This window comes from Hemibagrus wyckioides, linkage group LG15 (assembly GCF_019097595.1).
Source record: "Hemibagrus wyckioides isolate EC202008001 linkage group LG15, SWU_Hwy_1.0, whole genome shotgun sequence".
Lineage (NCBI taxonomy): Eukaryota > Metazoa > Chordata > Actinopteri > Siluriformes > Bagridae > Hemibagrus > Hemibagrus wyckioides.
The window spans coordinates 11,145,001-11,164,555 of record NC_080724.1 but is presented as its reverse complement, the minus strand read 5'-3'; the positions used below and the strand labels follow the sequence as shown (position 1 = coordinate 11,164,555).

The following is a 19,555-nucleotide window of genomic DNA, read 5'->3' as shown; positions in this document are numbered from 1 at the left end:
AGAGGACCAGGGATTGGTTCTCTGGACCACTCAGTCTTGAAAATAGTTTTCACAGCAAAAAAAAGACCTCTTAGGGCAATGCTGCCTTGATCAGATGCAAAAGACCATACAATATTTGGGCCCGGACCAAAGGCCAATGGAGAAATAGCAAGTTTTCAGAGGTTCAGGTGCATCAAAAGTGGAATAAGTACCAGAATTGGCAAAGCTTCCAAATTATCTGCCCCTAGAACTCTAGAAAAGCCCATTCCTAAGAGGATTGGCACATATGTGTTTATTTGACTTGTTTCTGTTCCATTAGCCTCCACCTTTACCATTAGGAATGCAAACCTTCCCCCTACCTCATTACAACCCCACTGTCAGAACACCTTCCCCACCCTCCTAGCCTCTACATCCGTCACTCTCTTCAGTGTTTGGGAGTTTGGAGCTATCTTGCTCCATGGAATTCCTGACATTCCTTGCATGTTGTGACCGTGTACTCAGAGAGGAGGAGGGAGCAAAGGAGGCTACAAATTCCTTTCGGAGAAGAAAGGAGGTGTTTACAGTCTGCAGAGGGACAAGGTGACTTCTCCTTATCTTCACAAACTTGACTCTTTCGTTTAGATTCTCAGGATTGTCTGAATAGTTAATTTAGTGTCTGAAACCGGAAAGCCAGAGGCAGCAGGAGCAAGGAAAAACTTGAGAAGAATCAAATTGTAAAGGGAACCCATCAGATTATAAATCATTATAAATTTCAGGTTTAGAACGTAAAGACAAACAGTAGTCTTGAAAGGACCATCTTTTCTGGGATGAGTCCAGGGATGAGCATAAGATGTCTTCATGATTACAGCAGCCACAGGTGCAAATCTACAGCATCCCAGTGAAATAATCTACTGACCTAAGCCAGCATCCCTTCCAGGTTAGATTTACTTTTAGCCAAGCGAGCAAGTCAGTGATACTCAAGATTAATCTGATGCTTCATAAACTACATTTTTTTACATGACATAATATACAGAGTAAAACTGTAGCTGTGGTACCTCATGCGTATGGAACTGATCCTTAACTTCCTCCACATCATCAGAAACCTCTTCCTGGATTTGCAGCGCGTCCTCGGCGGACAGCAGCCACGTGAGCACCTCCTCCAGCGTGACCTGGTAGGAGTCCAGGTCCATCTCCGTCCCTGCTTCCAAATCGATATCCCTGTCCGTTCTTGGGATCTCGGCCGGTGATCTGCCCACCTCCTCCGGTGCTCGAGCCAATCCCTGCAGGAGAGGTGGACGAGAACATGAAGCAAATAGACCATCAAGAACAAGGGGGTTTATATAGAAAAGCAGTTTTTTTTTTAAATGTCTACAAAGGGTGGATTTTGTGGGTGGGTTCATCCGTAATGGCATCCTGGTTTTAGGTTGTGTTTAGTGGTTGGTTGTACTAGAGTTACTAACAAAACCTTGCTGGTAAAGCTGGTCTTGCTGGTCACTGGACTCTGACTAGCATGCATTCTTAACCTCTTAGCTGTATTCTTTATCAAGGAAAAAAACACTAACAACATCCACATTCACACAAACGTACGCCCATAAACCACCTGACATTTCCAAATAGGACTAAATATCTGCATGGAAATGTCAAAAGAAAGTGTGTGTGTGATTGTGTAATTGTAACAGAAGCAGGTTTTTCTTCATGGTGTAAATACCACTGTGTTTCATTATAAGGAAGGGCGTTTTCTGTAGAAGACACTCCCACACCGTGCCCTACTAAACGGCAAAAAAACATGACACCGCACCCAAGAATTCTGGAAAATGCTAATGTTGATGTTAGATAACATGCAGACGTTTGGTCAGTGGGAAAGTAGCTACAAAGTTAAAAATGCAGGTTGCATCAACGATCCAGTGACATGAGCCTTAAATTCCCACTGAAATTTACTGGCATTCATTAGGGAGTCATCTTACTAGTGTGAGAGTTTTAACACCTAGGCTGGAGTGTACACAGCTGCCATGGGGACCGAGTCCACGGTGAAACGAAACAACAAAGTGTTATTTATGAGGGGACAAAGTCGACAAATATGCATTTGGGGAAAAAAAACATACTTTTTTAAAAAAAAATGCAGATTTTATAAAACATACCTTTAACATACATTTATCCAAATATAATTAATCACCATCTTGAGTAACTCCACATTTATCATTTTACCACAACACTACCACTCTTAATATTGTTGTTAAAATTAATAAAATGAATTTTAACTAGAATGTTGCATTTCCAGAAGAAAATGCGAGTGTGATTACAAAAAGCAAAGCTATATGTTGCTGGTCTCAAACTCAGGTCTCCAGCATGGGAGGCGGGCGCTATAACAAGGAGCTAACTGTAGCCTATAACATTGCATGCTAGTAAGCCTCCTGAGATCTGACCTCCATAGCTGACGTCACAACTAGTCTGTACGGAAACCAGGAAGTGAAGCACATGAAAAATGCATTTAAAAATTCATATAAAATAAACTATAATACTATAATATAAAAAAGTAACAGCGGGAAAGATGCAATTGCCTTTTGCAATATAGTGCAATAAAAAAAAGAAAGAAAAATAAAATCAAGCACAAATCAAAACAAAATAAAAAAAAACAAATAAGCTATAATAAATAATAAGCAACAACAAAAAGGTAAAAAGTAATAATAAATGATGGGAAATGGCCCACACAAAATAACCAAAATAAAATAACTGCAATTAAAATAAAAACAAAAAATCAAAATAAAAAAGTATATGCAACTACACAAAGTAACAAAAAAAGACAACAATAAAATAAAAATAAATTATATGAAATTACTAACAGGATTTTTTAATTAAAGGCACAAAATGTAACCATTTGTATGCTGATACAGTTTTTTAGAATGAATAATAAATAATAAATGACAGCAAATGTGCTCAATGAAAAAATCTAATAGAAAACAAAAACTTATTGCAATATCACTTTTTTTATTCACATGAATTTCACATGCTTTTTAAGAAACTCTGGTTTCCATATTTGGTTTGTATCCATTGAATGAATTATTTTGGTGCTGTCTGGCTTTTAGAGTGAATACTATCACACAAACACACTCCCAACCCAGGAACTCCACACACCACACAATGCAACAGTATATATGCAATAATCGCTCCGATTCACGTCTTTAAATAAAGCCTGGGTGATCAGTGCGGATCTGTGCAGAATGACCTTCACTGGGAGGAAAGGTCACAGAGTCAAAATATGCACTGACATTCTGAGCACAAACCCACACGCTCAGCTACATAATGTGTGTGTGTGTCTGTGTGTGTGTGTAAAAGGAAGAGAGAAAGAGAGGAGAGGGGGCAAGTAAGCAAGAATTATTTGTGTGTGCGTGTGAGGGTGAGGGTGAGGGTGAGGGAGAGAGAGAGAGAGAGAGAGAGAGAGTGAGAGAGAGTGAGCAAGAACAAGCAAGTAAGCAAAAAGCAGAAATTTGTATGGGTGCATGTTAAAATAAGAGATGAGCCTGAGAAAGTTTGTGTGTGTGTGCATGTGTGGCTACAACTAAACAACACTGGGTTAAAATAGCTGAGGTTTGGTAATACATAACCTCCTAAATGGCAAACATATGGCATACTCAAATTCTCTCCACACACACATACACTTATGAGCGATACTAAGAGCTGAGTGTTGATCGGCCGTGTGGGCTGGGCAGAGAAAGACTTTCCAGAACTTTCCTTAGAATTGTACAGTGTGTGTGTGTGTGTGTGTGTGTTTGTCGAACAGACCCGAACCAACACAGCTAAAATTAAACAGAATGTGCTCTGTGTGTGTGTGTGTGTGTGTGTTTGGCTGCACTTCGGTGGACAGGGTGAAAATGATGACTCAGTCTCGCCAGCGGAAAAAGAGTGAAAGCGAATGCAGAGCGAGAACAGAGTGCTGTGGGAGGGGTAGGTTCTGAGTCACATCTACACCACAGGGGCAGTTCTCTAACCACACAGCCCCGCTTACGGCACCTCACGCACTCTCACTTCCCTTTCCTGTCAAACTGCACCATCTGAACCAGAGCTGGTGAACCAGGTGATAAGATGATGTCATATCAACATTGTGATGAATTCTCCCAGGACGTTTTTCTTAGATGTTCTTAATCTCTTGGATTATCTGAAAGAATTTTATTTTAAATAATTATGAACGTACTGCAAGCAGCTGATGCAGTGTTAAAATGCTCTACTAATATTTTTAACCTAGTATTTTTTCCCTAATAACATATAAATAAATGCATTATAAAATTCTCATTAAATATTAACAAAGGAATATTTTTTTTTCACAATAACAGAGTAGAAAGAAGCAGCTGAGGTGATGTAAACTGTTCTGCGGTCAATTTTTCAATCGTAAAATGTTAACCATTTTTTTATTTTAGGTTTTCTTTTTCAGTGTTGCATATTTCTTTTAGAAAAATACATAATAAATATTATTTTTAAATATTAAAATATTAAATATAAAAAATACACACTCAACTGCCGAGGAAGAGCTAATGATTTGTTAACTATTAGCAAAAAAAATTAACAATTTTTTACATTTTTTAACATTACTGTATTGTTGGCAGATTTACCTATTTATTTACCTATTCTCCTCAAAGAAAACTTCACTGCATCATCAATTATAATTTTTTCACTGTGAACAATTAAACAAAATTAAATATTTTTATTATTACTACTATAATAATAATAATAATAATAATAATAATAATAGTAATAATAATAATAATAATATTATTGTATTATATTATTATTATTATTATTATTATTATTATTGTTTAAATAATTTAAACATGGAAGCCAGCGAGGATCTACTGAGCTCTTAAACACAGCCTTTATCCTTCAGCTTCTACACTCAGGGCTCGCACTGTGCTGTTTTCCTCTGTTCGGATAAAAGTAAATAACAGCTGAATGAATAAAGTAAATGTAATATAAAGTAAACACTCAGGAGTCTGTTCACTGTGTTTTTTTTGTTTTTTTTTTAAGTGCAGGCTTGGCATTTACAGGTTAATGAATTTACTCAGTGACGAGTGACAAAGTCTTCTTTGTTCCCACTCTGCCTTCGTAACCCTTAAGTGCACACTTTCTCCCTTCTAAGTCAGTTACTTTAATTTAGAAAGCCGCGTAACGTTCACGTTGGATCTGTTAGGCCATGTGGAAGTGTAGAATAAATACAATGCTGTTTCAGCAGGACTGTGGTCTCTGGATGGTGCTGTGTTTTGAAGCAAGATCCTGGAACTGGACCAGGTTTTATTCTGGTAAAATAAACCCGGAGAAGAATTACTGTGAGGAGCCTCGACAAAATGGGAGGATCTTCGGTGAAAACGTAGAACGTTCTGGATATAACGCTTACACAAAACACTTATCTAAGGTGGATGTGGAGTTTTACGGTAATCACCAGTGGCATTGTGGAAAAACGTTTGAAGACGTGTGCACTGACTGCTAGCAGCATTTCTTATTATCATTAAAATAAATCTTTCATTCTTTTTTGGTTACAATTTTTTCCGAATTTTTTGCTTTCTCTAGCTGCCAGTTTTGTCCATTTTATCATTCAACAACTTTTGGCTGGTGTTGCTAATCAAAACAGTGGGCTCATGCTAGCTATTTCAATATACTGTTATATCATGCTATCTATAATGTTAGCTTTATTTGAGCATATAATGACAGATTTCAATCATATTAATGAACTTAAAACATTTTTCATTCACACTGACAGAACACAAGGGTTTTTATTTTTGAAAAGGAAAATCGAGTCGAGACGACGGTAAGGTAAGACAGTGGGAAGGGGGCGGAGCTTCAAGTTGTCCTTGGTTAATATTAGAGATGCAACTGTCAATCGTTCCAGATTTATAAGTTAATTTATTAATAGAATCTGCTCATTTTACTGATTGGAAAAAAAGACTCTTCTGTCTTCTAGTGTGCTGATTAGCGACGACTCGTATTAGCGTACTGTTTTACAGTTCATGCTAAATCCTGTTCATTTATCATCAGTACAGTTGAACAGTTTGATTTCTCAGATGAGCGTGTGATTATTCTGTGGTCTACCTGTGTGCTAACAGGATGGTCCTCGTCCACTTTGTACTTCCTGGGCAGGGTCTCAACTTCTCGGATGTCGTCCATGGTGACGTCATTGGGCAGCACAGCAAACAGAGACGTCACGTACATGAGGATGGATTTCTTATCCGGCAGCTGCACAGCCACATCTGGAGAAAGTGACGTATGAAAAACGTCTTAATTTCCATTCAGTGGAGTGTGTGTGGAGTATGAATGGTGTGTGTGTATGGTGTGTGCATAGAGTGTGTATAGTGAGTGTATGCAGTGTGTGGTGTGTGTACGGTGTGTGGCATGCCTATGATGTGTATGATGTGTGCGGTGTGTGTGAATGGTGTGTGTGTGTGTGTGTGTGTGTGTGTGTGTGTGTGTGGTGTGTATGGAGTGTGTGTGTAGTGTGTCTGTACTCTCTGATTGGTCACATGTCCCATGTGTTTATATGTAGAAATTGTAGGTGATTTTTACCCTCAGGGTCGAGCAGCTTCTCGATGTTGAGCTCATTTTTGGCAAAGCTGAAGGCGTGTTCAAGTCTCTCGACCGGAGAAAGAGCCACGATCTGATCCCAACTGAAAGCATGAGGCCTGGAGACAAAAGGAAACAGATGAGATGAAATGAGATCAATGAAATTGCGGAGGAGAAGAGATACGAGTCCATAACGGATAGGAGACATAAGAAAAAGAGATGAGACATAAAGAGATGAGAAAATAAAATAAAATAAAGAGAGAAGACGAAACAAGGTGAGATGAGATGCTTAGAGGGGAGAAAATTGAGGAGAAAAAAAACAGACAAAAACATGAGAAATGAGAAAAAGAAGAAGAGACAGAAAAGAAGAAACAAAAGAAGATAAAAAAAAAGAGACCGAAGAAAGAAAATGACAAAATGAGATGAGACGAGATGCTTAGAGGGGAGAAAATTAGAGGATACGAAACCAAGAAGATAATATATGAAATGAGAAAATGTGTGTGTGTGTGTGTGTGTGAGACCTGAAGTGGTGCAGGATGGCGTTGAAGGCGAGTCCGTCCGTCCAGCTTGTGGTGAAGTTGAGCACGTTAACGTCGCTCCGGGTACGAGTGCAGTGTCTGACCCAACTCAGTAAAGTCTTCTCACTGTTCGTCTGCTGCAGACTGGACATCACATCCTTCATGATGTCTTTAACCTACACACACACACACACACACACCCACACCCAAACACCATGACGGTTATACTGATCCTCATATATAATGACAAATATGTAATATACAATAAACACCTGTGTGTGTGTGTGTGTGTGTGTCCGTTTTGAAAAGTTCTCACCTGCCAGTGTAAGATGATACTCCAAATGAGCCCGAGCGTCAGCTTATGATTCCCATCGACAATGTCCGTCCCTCCAATGTTCACAAGTTCTACCTGCAGAGACAGTGTGTGTGTGTGTGTGTGTGTTAGTCATCACATTCTAATACACAACATCAAAGACATTTTCCTCTTCCATCCCTTCAATAAATCCCCAAATTCCTCAGCTGCTCAGGTGAAAGTGAAGCAGCCAAAAAATTGAAATCAGTGACAAATTGCTTTAATATAAGAGAAAATAAAACACTCAGATGTGCCGTTAAAGGAAAAGTCTGTGAGTAATACTGATTATTTTTCTATAACTGCTCACTTAAAAAGTGTTAACAGTATACTAAACAAATGAAAATATTTTTAGGAAAGTTTCATGAAGTCGATTATTTAAAAAAATTAATGGGTTGAAATAACGGTAAACAAGTAGCATTTCAATACTTTTAAATGATGTGTTCTGTACACACACACACACACACGTGTTACTTTTTAGACAAATCAACATATAAACTTCTAGAAGTTAGCTAGATAGAACAATGATGTTGGAGAACACGATGAGACGTCGATGTTTTGTAGCTCAAACGCACACCGAGATTCACTGAGGTCGGTCATGTGATTGTATGTAAACATTGTCTTGTTTCTGAACATGCTCTTGCTTCCTCTCACTCGCTGAACTCTGCAGTACTGTATTTCACTTTCACTCCACCTTTACAAGCAAATATAAAATCCATGGAGCTGGTGGACTGATTGTGACCTTAAATTCCAAATGTTTCTGTTTTGTATTTCTGCTTGCGTGTGTTAGAGGACTTTTGACCATCAGCTATCAATGCTACGAAGGTTAATGATGAGTCTTGGAGCTCAAGAGAGCTTAAGCTCTGTGATTACTCTGTGGTGGGTTGCTGTGTGTGTGTGCACGTGCGTGAGTGTGTTGTATAAAGAAATAGAATGGAAACAGTTGGACTAAAAGCACGCTGTTTTACCAAAAACAAAACTGGTGACTGTTGCAAATGTGTGTGTGTGTGTGTGTGTCACACTACAGCTATGGCAAACATAAAAGGAAAGGAAATAAACACAGGACCACAAAGACCTTGCCCCCAGCAATGTTTATCGCTATCTTTCAACGGCAAACACACACACACTCACAAATACGCACACACACTTTCTTATCTTTCTGAGGACCTTGCTATAATCACTGTAGACAATTAAAATATGCTAACAGTGTGCTAAATCTAATACTAACCTTTACCTCAGTCTCCCAAAGCAAATATATATAATGTCTCCAAGTCTTTTTTTTAAAAAAATGAGTTTATTTTCTGAAGACCGGGTGCTTATGAGGACATCTGACACCAACCTATACTTATGTGGACCTCTGATAGGTGAATTTTTTGTCCTTTTAAATCAAGTCTAACACAACACACACAAACACACACACTAATTAATCTGTCCTTGTTAGCACACACTGCACTGTCTGTCTCTGACTGATGTTGATGTTGAACATAGAACGTTGAGAAACAACAGCCTGAAGCTCAAACATCACCAAGGACAGTGACACAGAGCGAGAGAGAGAGAGAGATAAACTAAGGTCCTGAGAGCGAGCGTGAGAGAGAGAGAGAGAGAGAGAGAGAGAGAGAGAGAGAGAAACTAAGGTCCTGGCTGCACCTGGTCTTTACTCTGTAGTACCAGCATTATATCGGAATAAAGATTATCCGCAGGTATAAATCCAACAAGACTAATTTGGTAAAACTCAGAAGCATGCTGTTATAGGAAAATAATCAAAGCATGGTGGTTCAATTGTCCCAGCATAAAGCATAACCACCTACAAAACTGAAGAACGCTAACAAAAGTTTATTAATATAAGAACAACACATCACACGTTCTGTCCATTTATAGTAACAAGTTAGCTTCTGTTATCACTTAGCAGCTATAAACTTTCACATCTCAATCAATTGATGCTAATAAGAGAAAATAAACCCCAGCTTGTCATGCCACAGACAAACCACAAAGACTTTCCAATGGCGGAAGACTGACGATTGTTGAACCTCAAAAACTTCCGACCAACCAGATTAAATAACTCACCAGTGAAGAGATCCAAAAATGAATTTAAACTGTTTTCACTTAAAACGTTTCAGGTATTTTACAAAGTTGCTCTCTTCATTGCTCTCTTAGACATTTGCATACAGACTTAAATGTTGCATGACAACTGATTATCTGAGTATGACATGGTCAGATATACTTCACGCTCAGTCTGATTTATCTGCTGCTTGTAGAAATCGCTAGAGTCAACATGCAAAACAGCTGTAATGTAGTTATTGCACAATTTCCATATAACACATGATACCACAATGGAATTTCAGTGCAACTTACCATCTGACTACAAGTGTGAGTGTTAAATTATCAGCACACACACACACACATATATATATATATATATATATATATATATTACACACACACACACACTATCTGTATATACACTGTACATTATCTCTGTTACTGTTGTACATACAATGTACATAATGCACACATTTTGCACAAATATATAACTACTCTTTTCTAAACACTTTATATGCTGTAAGTACAACTTGCACATACTTCTCTATGCACACTCTGACATAGCCTTATTTATTGATGTACACCCTATTTATCTGCACTACAATTTATACTATTTGCACTTCTGGTAGATGCTAAACAGCATTTCGTTGCTATGTACCTGTACTTTGCAATGACAATAAAGTTCTATCTATCTATCTATCTATCTATCTATCTATCTATCTATCTATCTATCTACTACAACTTTCTCTATGACTTCCTACTCTGGATGTCAGGATGGTCTCCTCGTCCCTGAGTTCAATAAGTGACGTCAAATCAACATGGCTTCTCACAGTGTTTTTATATTTTATATATATTCAAGTATTCGCTATTTTTGATATATAAAACTCATCATAATTTTTTTGTATTATTAGTGTCCTCATAATGTGACCTGCATCAAACAGCCTGAAGAGGAAATAAAGAACTTACGTTGTTTTGATGCAGCACTTGGAGAACTCGGTTGACGTTATTTAGAGCATGAACTCTGGTCAAACCACGCTCTTTAGTCTAGAAGAGAAAAAGAGAAAAAAGTTTTGACACTCATTATGTAGGTTATACATTTGGCCAGACTCTTCATATATACAACACACACACACACAGATCAGTGTGAGGGAGTTATAATTAGTATTCCTGCCTCCTAAGAGCCATGCTGACAGCTACAATACACACACACACCGTTCATCAGCTAACAGCTGTCAATCAAAGTGTCAAAACACCAAATGGTGTTTGTGTGTGTGTGTGTGTGTTTTATGAATGTGAATTTTAAGACCTTTTAAAAAATATAAACACCTAATTTTAGGACCAAAGATCAAAAGGTCCTCATAAGTATAGCTTGGTGTCAAATGTCCTCATAAGCACCAGTGTGTGTGTGTGTGTGTGTGTGTGTGTGTGTGTGTGTTTGTGTATGTTCATGTGTTATTTTTCCCTTTGCTTTCCTTTGTTAAAAAAGCAGCATTTCCTTCAGTTATAAAGTCATCACTGGAGGTTTTTTTTTAAATATGAAATCAATTTTCAACTAAAATCCAAAGGCTATTTCTGAAGAGCATGTAATACAATATCTGGTGTGTGTGTGCGCATCTGCGTGTGTGTGTGTGTGTGTGAGTGAATGAGAAAGGGATAATTGGCCTGGTGCCTGATGAAATTGCTCTCAGGAATTTCATTCCACACACAGCAAGTCATCATCACTCACTCAGCCAGTTAACATCTCAACAACTGACCCCTTACTGCCCACTCACTCACACACACACACACACACACACACACAAACTCGCAACATGCCCACATACTATAATTACACTCAGACAAATGGAGGCACACTACAAACACAGCATATGCACACCCTAAACTCTTGTGCAGCCTGCACAGAAAGACAGGTTTGAACCCACACACAAACACACTTTTCTCTACAGGTACAAGCCAAATGTTTTCACAATGTCAATGCTGTCATGTTTTACTCTTAGTATAGGAAGTGTCACAAAACACACACACACAAAACACACACACACACACACACCAGGGTGGTTCCTGTGAGGCCCTCAAGAAGGTCCAGAAGCTTCCTCCCATCTTTAAGGTCAGAGAACAGGTCCTTAATAACCGCCTTCCCCGTCTGGAACATAAAACATACAAACTGTTAAAACACACACACAGTAATGTTGTCACAATCCCAAAACATTAATAAAGTGTGCATGTAAAGCACTTATACTGAAATAAAATTACAATAGAAAAAAAATTCAACAGGTCAGTGAATCTTTTGGTCCGATATTTACTCCTCTCTACTACAATAGGTTCGAATTTGATTGAGGAAATCTTTTTATCATGACCAAAATTCTCTTGTTGAACAGATCAGTGTTTGACTCAGTGAGTCTTTTGGTTTTCACTAACATTTGTTCCCCTCTAATTCAGATAATCAGTTGAGTCAGTGAGTTCAGTCAGACCTTGGTAATTCTCCTAAGTGCAGACATATGCTAATATGTCAGCCTTATCAGGTTGGACATTTTCAAATGACCAAACCGATGAATGAATCTGCCTGAATCATTTAACTGAACAAACGACTCGATTCACTGAACCATTTCAAAAATCTCATTTCTAAATAAAACAGCTGCCATAAACTCCCCATGTCAGTCATAATGGCAGTCATCTCAGCTAAATTATTCCAGCAATTACCCACAGGGAAACACATCATAAAAAGTTCAGCTTTTTTGAGATATTAGGCAACATGAGGAAGTGCATTAAAGGACAGATGAGACATGTTTAGCTGCTGGTCACCATCACCCTTGTCCTTCTATAAATATCCAAGAGAACAAGGCCGAAACTTTCACATGGGAAATGATGACCAGATGGGTTATTAGTCTTCAAGGGACATGAAGACACACAAACAAAAATACATCCCAGACACAAACACCATTATTTATCTGTTGCCTTGATATGCAAATCCTGATATTTTATTACTCGGTATACCGTAGCTGTGGATTTCTATTCTGTTTGGATTATTTTCCCAGAAACACAAGCACCAATGCAAAACAAACCAACCTTATTTATCATACTAATACTGCAAGGTAATGAACAAAAACAGACAAACAGTGAAGATTTTCACATGACAGTGATGAGCAGAGGGGTCACTATCTGTCACGGGACTTCCTCCTTTTCTCCGTCGTTCGAGAACACACCCAAACAAACACTGTTAGGGTGTCTCTAAATACCTGACCCTTGATGCCTTAGCAAACACCCTGAAGGTAAAACAGAAGAAAAGTCGAAGTGATTTTCTGACACAAAGTCAATTTTTCCATATACAGTGGAACCTCAGCATACAAATGCCCTCCCTCACAAATTTTCAAGTCAAGAATTAAGAAATCTGCATCAGCATATGAAGCATTTCCTGCATACGAAACGAATGCCGAACCGAACGCGGACTAAGTTGCGCGTACATCCGGGAGCCGTTCAAAACTTGCTTGAATCAGTGGAAAGTCAAGTGAAGCCAACCGAAGCGAGTTTACAAATTTTCCGATTTTTTTTCAGTCAGCGAAAGCTGTTTCCAAAGAGTCAACCCACAATACCAACATGTTCTGTTCTGTTCTATTTTTAGTCCAAGCTTGGTGGCACAACTTCCTGTGAGGAGCTTGGCTTGGGTTAGTTCTTTGCAAGCAGCCATACAGTTTACATACTCTTCGTATTGGTAATATTTTTGGGTGGCTGGAACGGATTATCTGCGTTTACATTATTTCTCATGGGAATTTGTTTCACAATACAAATTTCCGCCTTAAGAACTTGCCTCCAGAACGAATCAAATTCATTATATACTGCATGATATATAATGTATACATTCCAAAGCAACAAAACGTCAATCTACAAGCACACAGCAACACAGCTAAATATGGTCACGCTCACAAAACCGCATACACACTTTATCCTTCATGCCTATAAACATCATCCCTAACAGAACATGAATGTGGGCTTAAATACACTATATGGCTAAGAGTGTGTGGAATCCTGACCATCAGACCCATATGTGGACATTTTGTTGAACATCTCATTCCAGATTTATTCCTGGTGTGTTAGCTGAGCTCCAATCTTCTTTTCTGGGAAGCTTTCCACTAGATGTTGAAGTGTGGCAGTGTAGATTAGTGAGAACAGACTCTGATACTGGGATATTGATGAGACTCCAGTTCCAGTTCATCTCAAAGGTTGAGTCAGAGTCAGGGCTCTGTGCAGGACACTCGAGTTCTTCTAGTCCAACCTTAGTCTCCACACCATGTCTTCAAGGAGCTCAGGGGTTTTGTGCACAGGGGCATTGTCATGCTAGAGCAGGGTTTCTATACAATTTTGTGCTTCCAACTTTGTGGCAAAAAAGGGGGGGGGGACAACCACCACATATGGGTGTGGTGGTCAGGGGTGCACATACTTTTATAGTATAGTATTTTCAGAGAGTCAAAAATGTTCACTTGTACACCTTTGAATGTCACCAGATTGAGGCCACAATACAGACTGAAGCCTCAGCTAGCTTTAAAAATATGGATCTGACATTTGATAGTTGAACTTTTTTCCTCTTTCTCAAAAGCTCCATTGGACAAAATCCCTATAAAATGTGATATAAAAGGAAAAGCAAGGACAAAAGACCTCCATCTGTGGTTCTACTGTAAATACCAGAGGAGACACTCAAAAAGATTTTGGAAGCTGCTGAGAAGTGGAACGTCTCCCAACAGCCAAAAATACCGCAGAATCTTTCCAGCAGATCAAATCATTTCCCCCCCCGGGACAGATCAAAGAAAACGAACCTAGGAGACTTCGCCAGGTTTCCCGACCGGAGCCAGAATCGTCTCGGGGAGAAAATAAAACCGAGAGTGGTTTTAAGGGAGGAGGTTTTTTTTTTAGGAGGTTTTGCTGTTTGTGTGGTGGTTACCTTGGAGAACTGTGCATTAATCCACTTTGTGAACGTCTTTTTCTGGACTGCATCGTGTTCATCTGAGAGAGAGAGAGAGAGAGAGAGAGAGAGAGGTATTTATTTGGTTTTCAGTCTTAAACTACTACAATTAAGAGCTTTACATTAAATAGAAAGTTTCCAAAAATGTGGAATTTTCTTCTTCAAAGTACCATTTCATTTCTTTCGACACTGACACACAGTTTCCAGAATGGCTTTTTTCCTCTCTCTCTCTCACACACACACACACACACTTTCCTAGGAAAAGTATTAACACACTACTACTATTTTTATGTACCACTGGACAATCCAGATTAGAATTGAGTCTACTGCAGAATTAGCATTTACAGCATCCCAGCCCAGGTGGACCTGGGATTTGAACTTGTAACCTTAGGATCAGTCATCCAACACTTTGACCACTAAGCTCCCACATCCCCCATTACCATGTCCCTCCCACATTAACACACTCTTATCTCTTACAAATCAACACCAAGTCATATCCAGTTATGTATTTGACTTAACTCCTCAAATCATCCCAAACTGTATATTTACACACTATCCTACGTCAGTGTGTAGTATAAATAGTGTGCATTGTCCAACAAACTCCCAACAAGAGGAAGAGCATATCACATCAATTACCACGATGATTCAGATTTTCACCTAAAAAATGTAGAATGGTGGACATTTCGTGCGGTCACCACTCACAGATTCGCATACTGTACGTAGCAGAAAAGAGGCGGGGCTATCAGGTGCTGAAGCTGGATGAGAGAAAAACCTTTCCATCTTCCAAATGTTTTTTAAATCAGCTCACAAACACAAAGTGTAACACAATCCACTTCCACTGTAATATTAACACACCCCGGAGTCAGGAGTTCAACGGCTGTTAAGCAGACATGTAGAGATTAGGATGAGTTACTGCCCCGACCTCCTCGTGCATGCGGGGTAACTAAATCCATCAAGTGAAACCTAAACCGAAATTCAGGAAACATCAGGGGAAAAAATTGAAACAGGAGCGCGATTGTTTTGATATTTGGAGCACTGATTAAATAAATGTTGATTTATAACGTCATGTCCTAACATTTGATAATATTCATCATTTTTTACGAATCCCAGGGCCATTATTTACTTAATGATTTAGAAGCAAGAGCAAATTTCGGGGGATTTTTCCAAATCGGGCAACATCGGGTAACTTAGTGCAACACTTTGGATATCATTTTGTATTTAATCTTAAAAACCTAAGTAAGATTTTTTTTTTTGGCCAAAATATACAGAGTGACAATTTTATCCACATTTGTTTTCTGTTGCTAGGAGATTAGTTTCGAAATGTGCCCTTGCATACTGTGCAGGGTCAAAGGTCAAAAAACTCCAAGGTCACAACAATCCTACATTGCAGACAACCAGGAGTGTGTCTATGCAAAACTGCTGAAGGGCGAAGATTCTGGAATGTGCCTTGGTGCAAAACACACACACACACACACACACAGTGTATAAAAGATGAGTGCAGGAAATGTTTGAAAATCAGCCATGAGGCTGACTTATGACTATGACAGAATCATAATATGCACCACACACACACACACACACACACATACCACCAAACATGCATTCTGTCCTTTTATCTCGAGGCCCAGAATTCCTGAGCTCACCCGTTTGAATACAGTGCATTGTGTTCAGTGTGTGTGTGTGTGTCTGTGTGTGTGTGTGTGTCTGTGTGTGTGTGTGTGTCTGTGTGTGTGTACCAGTACAGCCATGCTTGAGGTATGATATATAACCCACACGCGTAGACAGACAGATGACACAATGACATGTCAGGTGTTAAGAGTGTTTAAATCTGCACCGAGCGCTCGACTGGAGAGACGTGGCTTGTACTTTGACTAACAGGACATTCCATGACAAACTCCCAGAATGCATTGGGTCTTCATCCCTCTCAGAGCTCGGCTGCTTGTCTGAACCCGTCCCGGTGCGTAATGAAGAGCATCCAGATGTGCAGGTGAGATTTACACGCTGAACTGTGCTTCAGACAACCTGAACCCCGGGCGAGTCTCACGTCTAACTTTCAATCATGAATAATTACCGAGTGAATGTTTTTTTTTTCTAAAGAGAAACGTGAACAAACCTCAACCATACCTGAGGGAAAATCACAATTAATTAAAATCTACATATTACCTTGTGTACTGATTAATCATTATGTAAGTACTTGGGGTCAACAGTCCAGAGTCATGGAGAGTGTGGGAAAGAGGTAAAGAAGCGAGTGCAGGCAGGAGAATCAAGGGGAAGGTGTACAAGACAGTGGTGAGACCGGCCATGCTGTATGGTTTAGAGACAGTGTCACTGAAGAAGAGACAGGAGTCAGAGCTGGAGGTAGCAGAGCTGAAGATGTTGAGGTTCTCTTTGGGAGAAGGTTGGACAGGATTAGGAACGAGTACATCAGAGGGACAGCTAATGTTGGATGTTTGGGGGAAAAAATTAAGGGAGGCCAGATTAAGATGGTTTGGACATGTTCAGAGGAGGGAGAGTGAGTATATCGGTAGGAGAATGTTGGACATGGAGCTGCCAGGCAGGAGGCAAAGAGGATGTAATGTAATGGATGTAATAAATGAGGATATGAAGCTAGTGGGTGCAAGTGTTGAGGATGCAGAAGATAGGGATAGGTGGAGGGAGATGATTCGTTGTGGTGACCCCTGAAAGGAAAAGCCAAAAGAAGAAAAAGATGACTGATTAATTGTTATGAAGCGTTGATGGATTTATTAATGCAGCAACTCGGAAAGAAGTTCCGGATCTGAGGCGAATCACATTTTTTAAATTCATGCGCTCGATTTAATACTCGCTTCTATAGTAAAACCTCATTCACAGCATAAAACCGAGGGTCAGCTGTTGATTTGGTTAAAGTTTTGTTGAGGAGACGTTAATTCCGAAGGAGTCTCCAGTGTCAGTGTTTTCGCTGTAACTGCCAAAGCTTAAAGTTTTCCCTGAGCAAGGTTACAGATATTCAATGAATATATATAAAAAATATATATTTTTTAAATGATTAAAATAAAATGCAGAGCCGTTCACAGCATAGACATTTAACCAACGCTGTTCAATATACAAAGATGAAACTATTAAACTGTAGAATAAAATTAGGGTATGTTAGCTAGCTAAGCTACCGTGACGTAGCTGAATGTAAACTAGTGCTAGTGTTTACATCAGAGTTGTAACGGCTCTGTGTTTGCAGGAGAGAAATCTGAGACCAGGCTAAGCTCTGTAAAGTCTGACCCACAAACCGAGGATGTTCAGCTGTTAATAATTCAAACCTGTTGAAATACACACACTCTCTCTTACACACACACACACTCTCTCCTACACACACACAGACACCACTGACCAATTTTTCACACGGGTTACACTACGGCACATTTAGCAAGCCCCGTTATTGTGTTAATTGCTTAGTGCTGTGTACAAGAAGGTCATTAAGTGCTGCATTAAACATTAATAACACAATTATATTATAACAACATTCAGCAGCGCAAGCTTTGATTATTTTCACTGAGATACATTTTTATATTAAAATCACAAACATGTAACATCTTCGCATAACGTCACATTTCTTCGCGTTACCGAATGGTTAAAAAGTTTCGGTAGCAGTTTCTCAGGAAAAAAGTACTAATCACGTGACCCTCGGGTTGGACCCTGTGTCCTCTTTTAACCTTAAAATAAAGGCACAATTTGTACTGAGGACATTAATCAGATGTTAAAGGGTAGGTGTGTATTTTGAGGGCAGACTTACACACTGAGAACAATTTCTTTTTTTTCTTTTTTTTTAAGTACAAAGTAAAGTATAAAGTAAAAGTTTATTCATGGTTTAAAATTAAACTCTGGGACCTTTTTCTAGAAACATCAGAACACAGCAAACATCTTTGTCATCCAATCCTCCATATTTAGCAAAATCAGTTCTCCAAAGCAATTCGCATGAGCTCTCACACCCTCACACACACACACTCACACTCACACGCACTCATTCTCAGGCACTCTCACAAACTCTCGCACACTCACACGCACTCATTCTCAGGCACTCTCACAAACTCTTGCACACACACGCACTCATTCTCAGGCACTCTCACAAACTCTCGCACACTCACATGCACTCATTCTCAGGCACTCTCACAAACTCTCGCACACTCACATGCACTCATTCTCAGGCACTCTCACAAACTCTTGCACACACACACATATTTTCATGCACGCACACAAACTCTCTCACACGCACTCATTCTCACGCACTCTCACAAACTCTTTCACACTCACTCATTCTCATGCACTCTCACAAACTCTTTCACACTCACACACACTCATTCTCATGCACTCTCACAAACTCTTTCACACACACACACACTCATTCTCATGCACTCTCACAAACTCTCTCACACTCACTCATTCTCCTGCACTCTCACAAACTCTTGCACACTCACACACACTCATTCTCATGCACTCTCACAAACTCTCTCACACTCACTCATTCTCCTGCACTCTCACAAACTCTTGCACACTCACTCATTCTCCTGCACTCTCACAAACTCTTTCACACTCACTCATTCTCCTGCACTCTCACAAACTCTTTCACACTCACTCATTCTCCTGCACTCTCACAAACTCTTTCACACTCACTCATTCTCCTGCACTCTCACAAACTCTTTCACACTCACTCATTCTCCTGCACTCTCACAAACTCTTTCACACTCACTCATTCTCCTGCACTCTCACAAACTCTTGCACACTCACACACACTCATTCTCATGCACTCTCACAAACTCTTGCACACTCACTCATTCTCCTGCACTCTCACAAACTCTCACACACACACATTCTCATGCACTCTCACAAACTCTCACACACACACATTCTCATGCACTCTCACAAACTTTTTCACACTCACTCATTCTCATGCACTCTCACAAACTCTTTCACACTCACTCATTCTCCTGCACTCTCACAAACTCCAGCGCACTCACACACACTCATTCTCATGCACTCTCACAAACTCTTATGCATTTACACTCACACATTCTCATGCCATCTCACACAACAGACACATGCAACACAAACGCACGCATTCTGACACACCCTCTCACACACCCACTCACATTCACTCACTCAATCACTCACTTAATCGCTCAGTCACTCACTCAGTCACTCAGTCACACACACTCACATCAGCCT

The 19,555-nt window shown here is 39.5% G+C and overlaps 1 protein-coding gene across 7 annotated transcripts in view; it reads right to left on the bottom strand.

Annotated features, from left to right (window-relative positions):
• utrn (utrophin) overlaps positions 1 to 19,555 on the bottom strand; it is a 179,931-nt gene that overhangs the window by 145,978 nt on the left and 14,398 nt on the right. For all 7 annotated transcript variants that reach the window (XM_058410390.1, XM_058410397.1, XM_058410395.1 and 4 more), the window contains 8 exons: positions 14,342 to 14,403; positions 11,459 to 11,551; positions 10,375 to 10,452; positions 7,336 to 7,428; positions 7,023 to 7,195; positions 6,505 to 6,620; positions 6,034 to 6,191; positions 1,014 to 1,238 (listed from right to left, as the gene is read on the bottom strand). In XM_058410390.1, the coding sequence (XP_058266373.1) occupies positions 1,014 to 1,238; positions 6,034 to 6,191; positions 6,505 to 6,620; positions 7,023 to 7,195; positions 7,336 to 7,428; positions 10,375 to 10,452; positions 11,459 to 11,551; positions 14,342 to 14,403 (998 nt within the window). The remainder of the gene's footprint in view (positions 1 to 1,013; positions 1,239 to 6,033; positions 6,192 to 6,504; positions 6,621 to 7,022; positions 7,196 to 7,335; positions 7,429 to 10,374; positions 10,453 to 11,458; positions 11,552 to 14,341; positions 14,404 to 19,555) is intronic.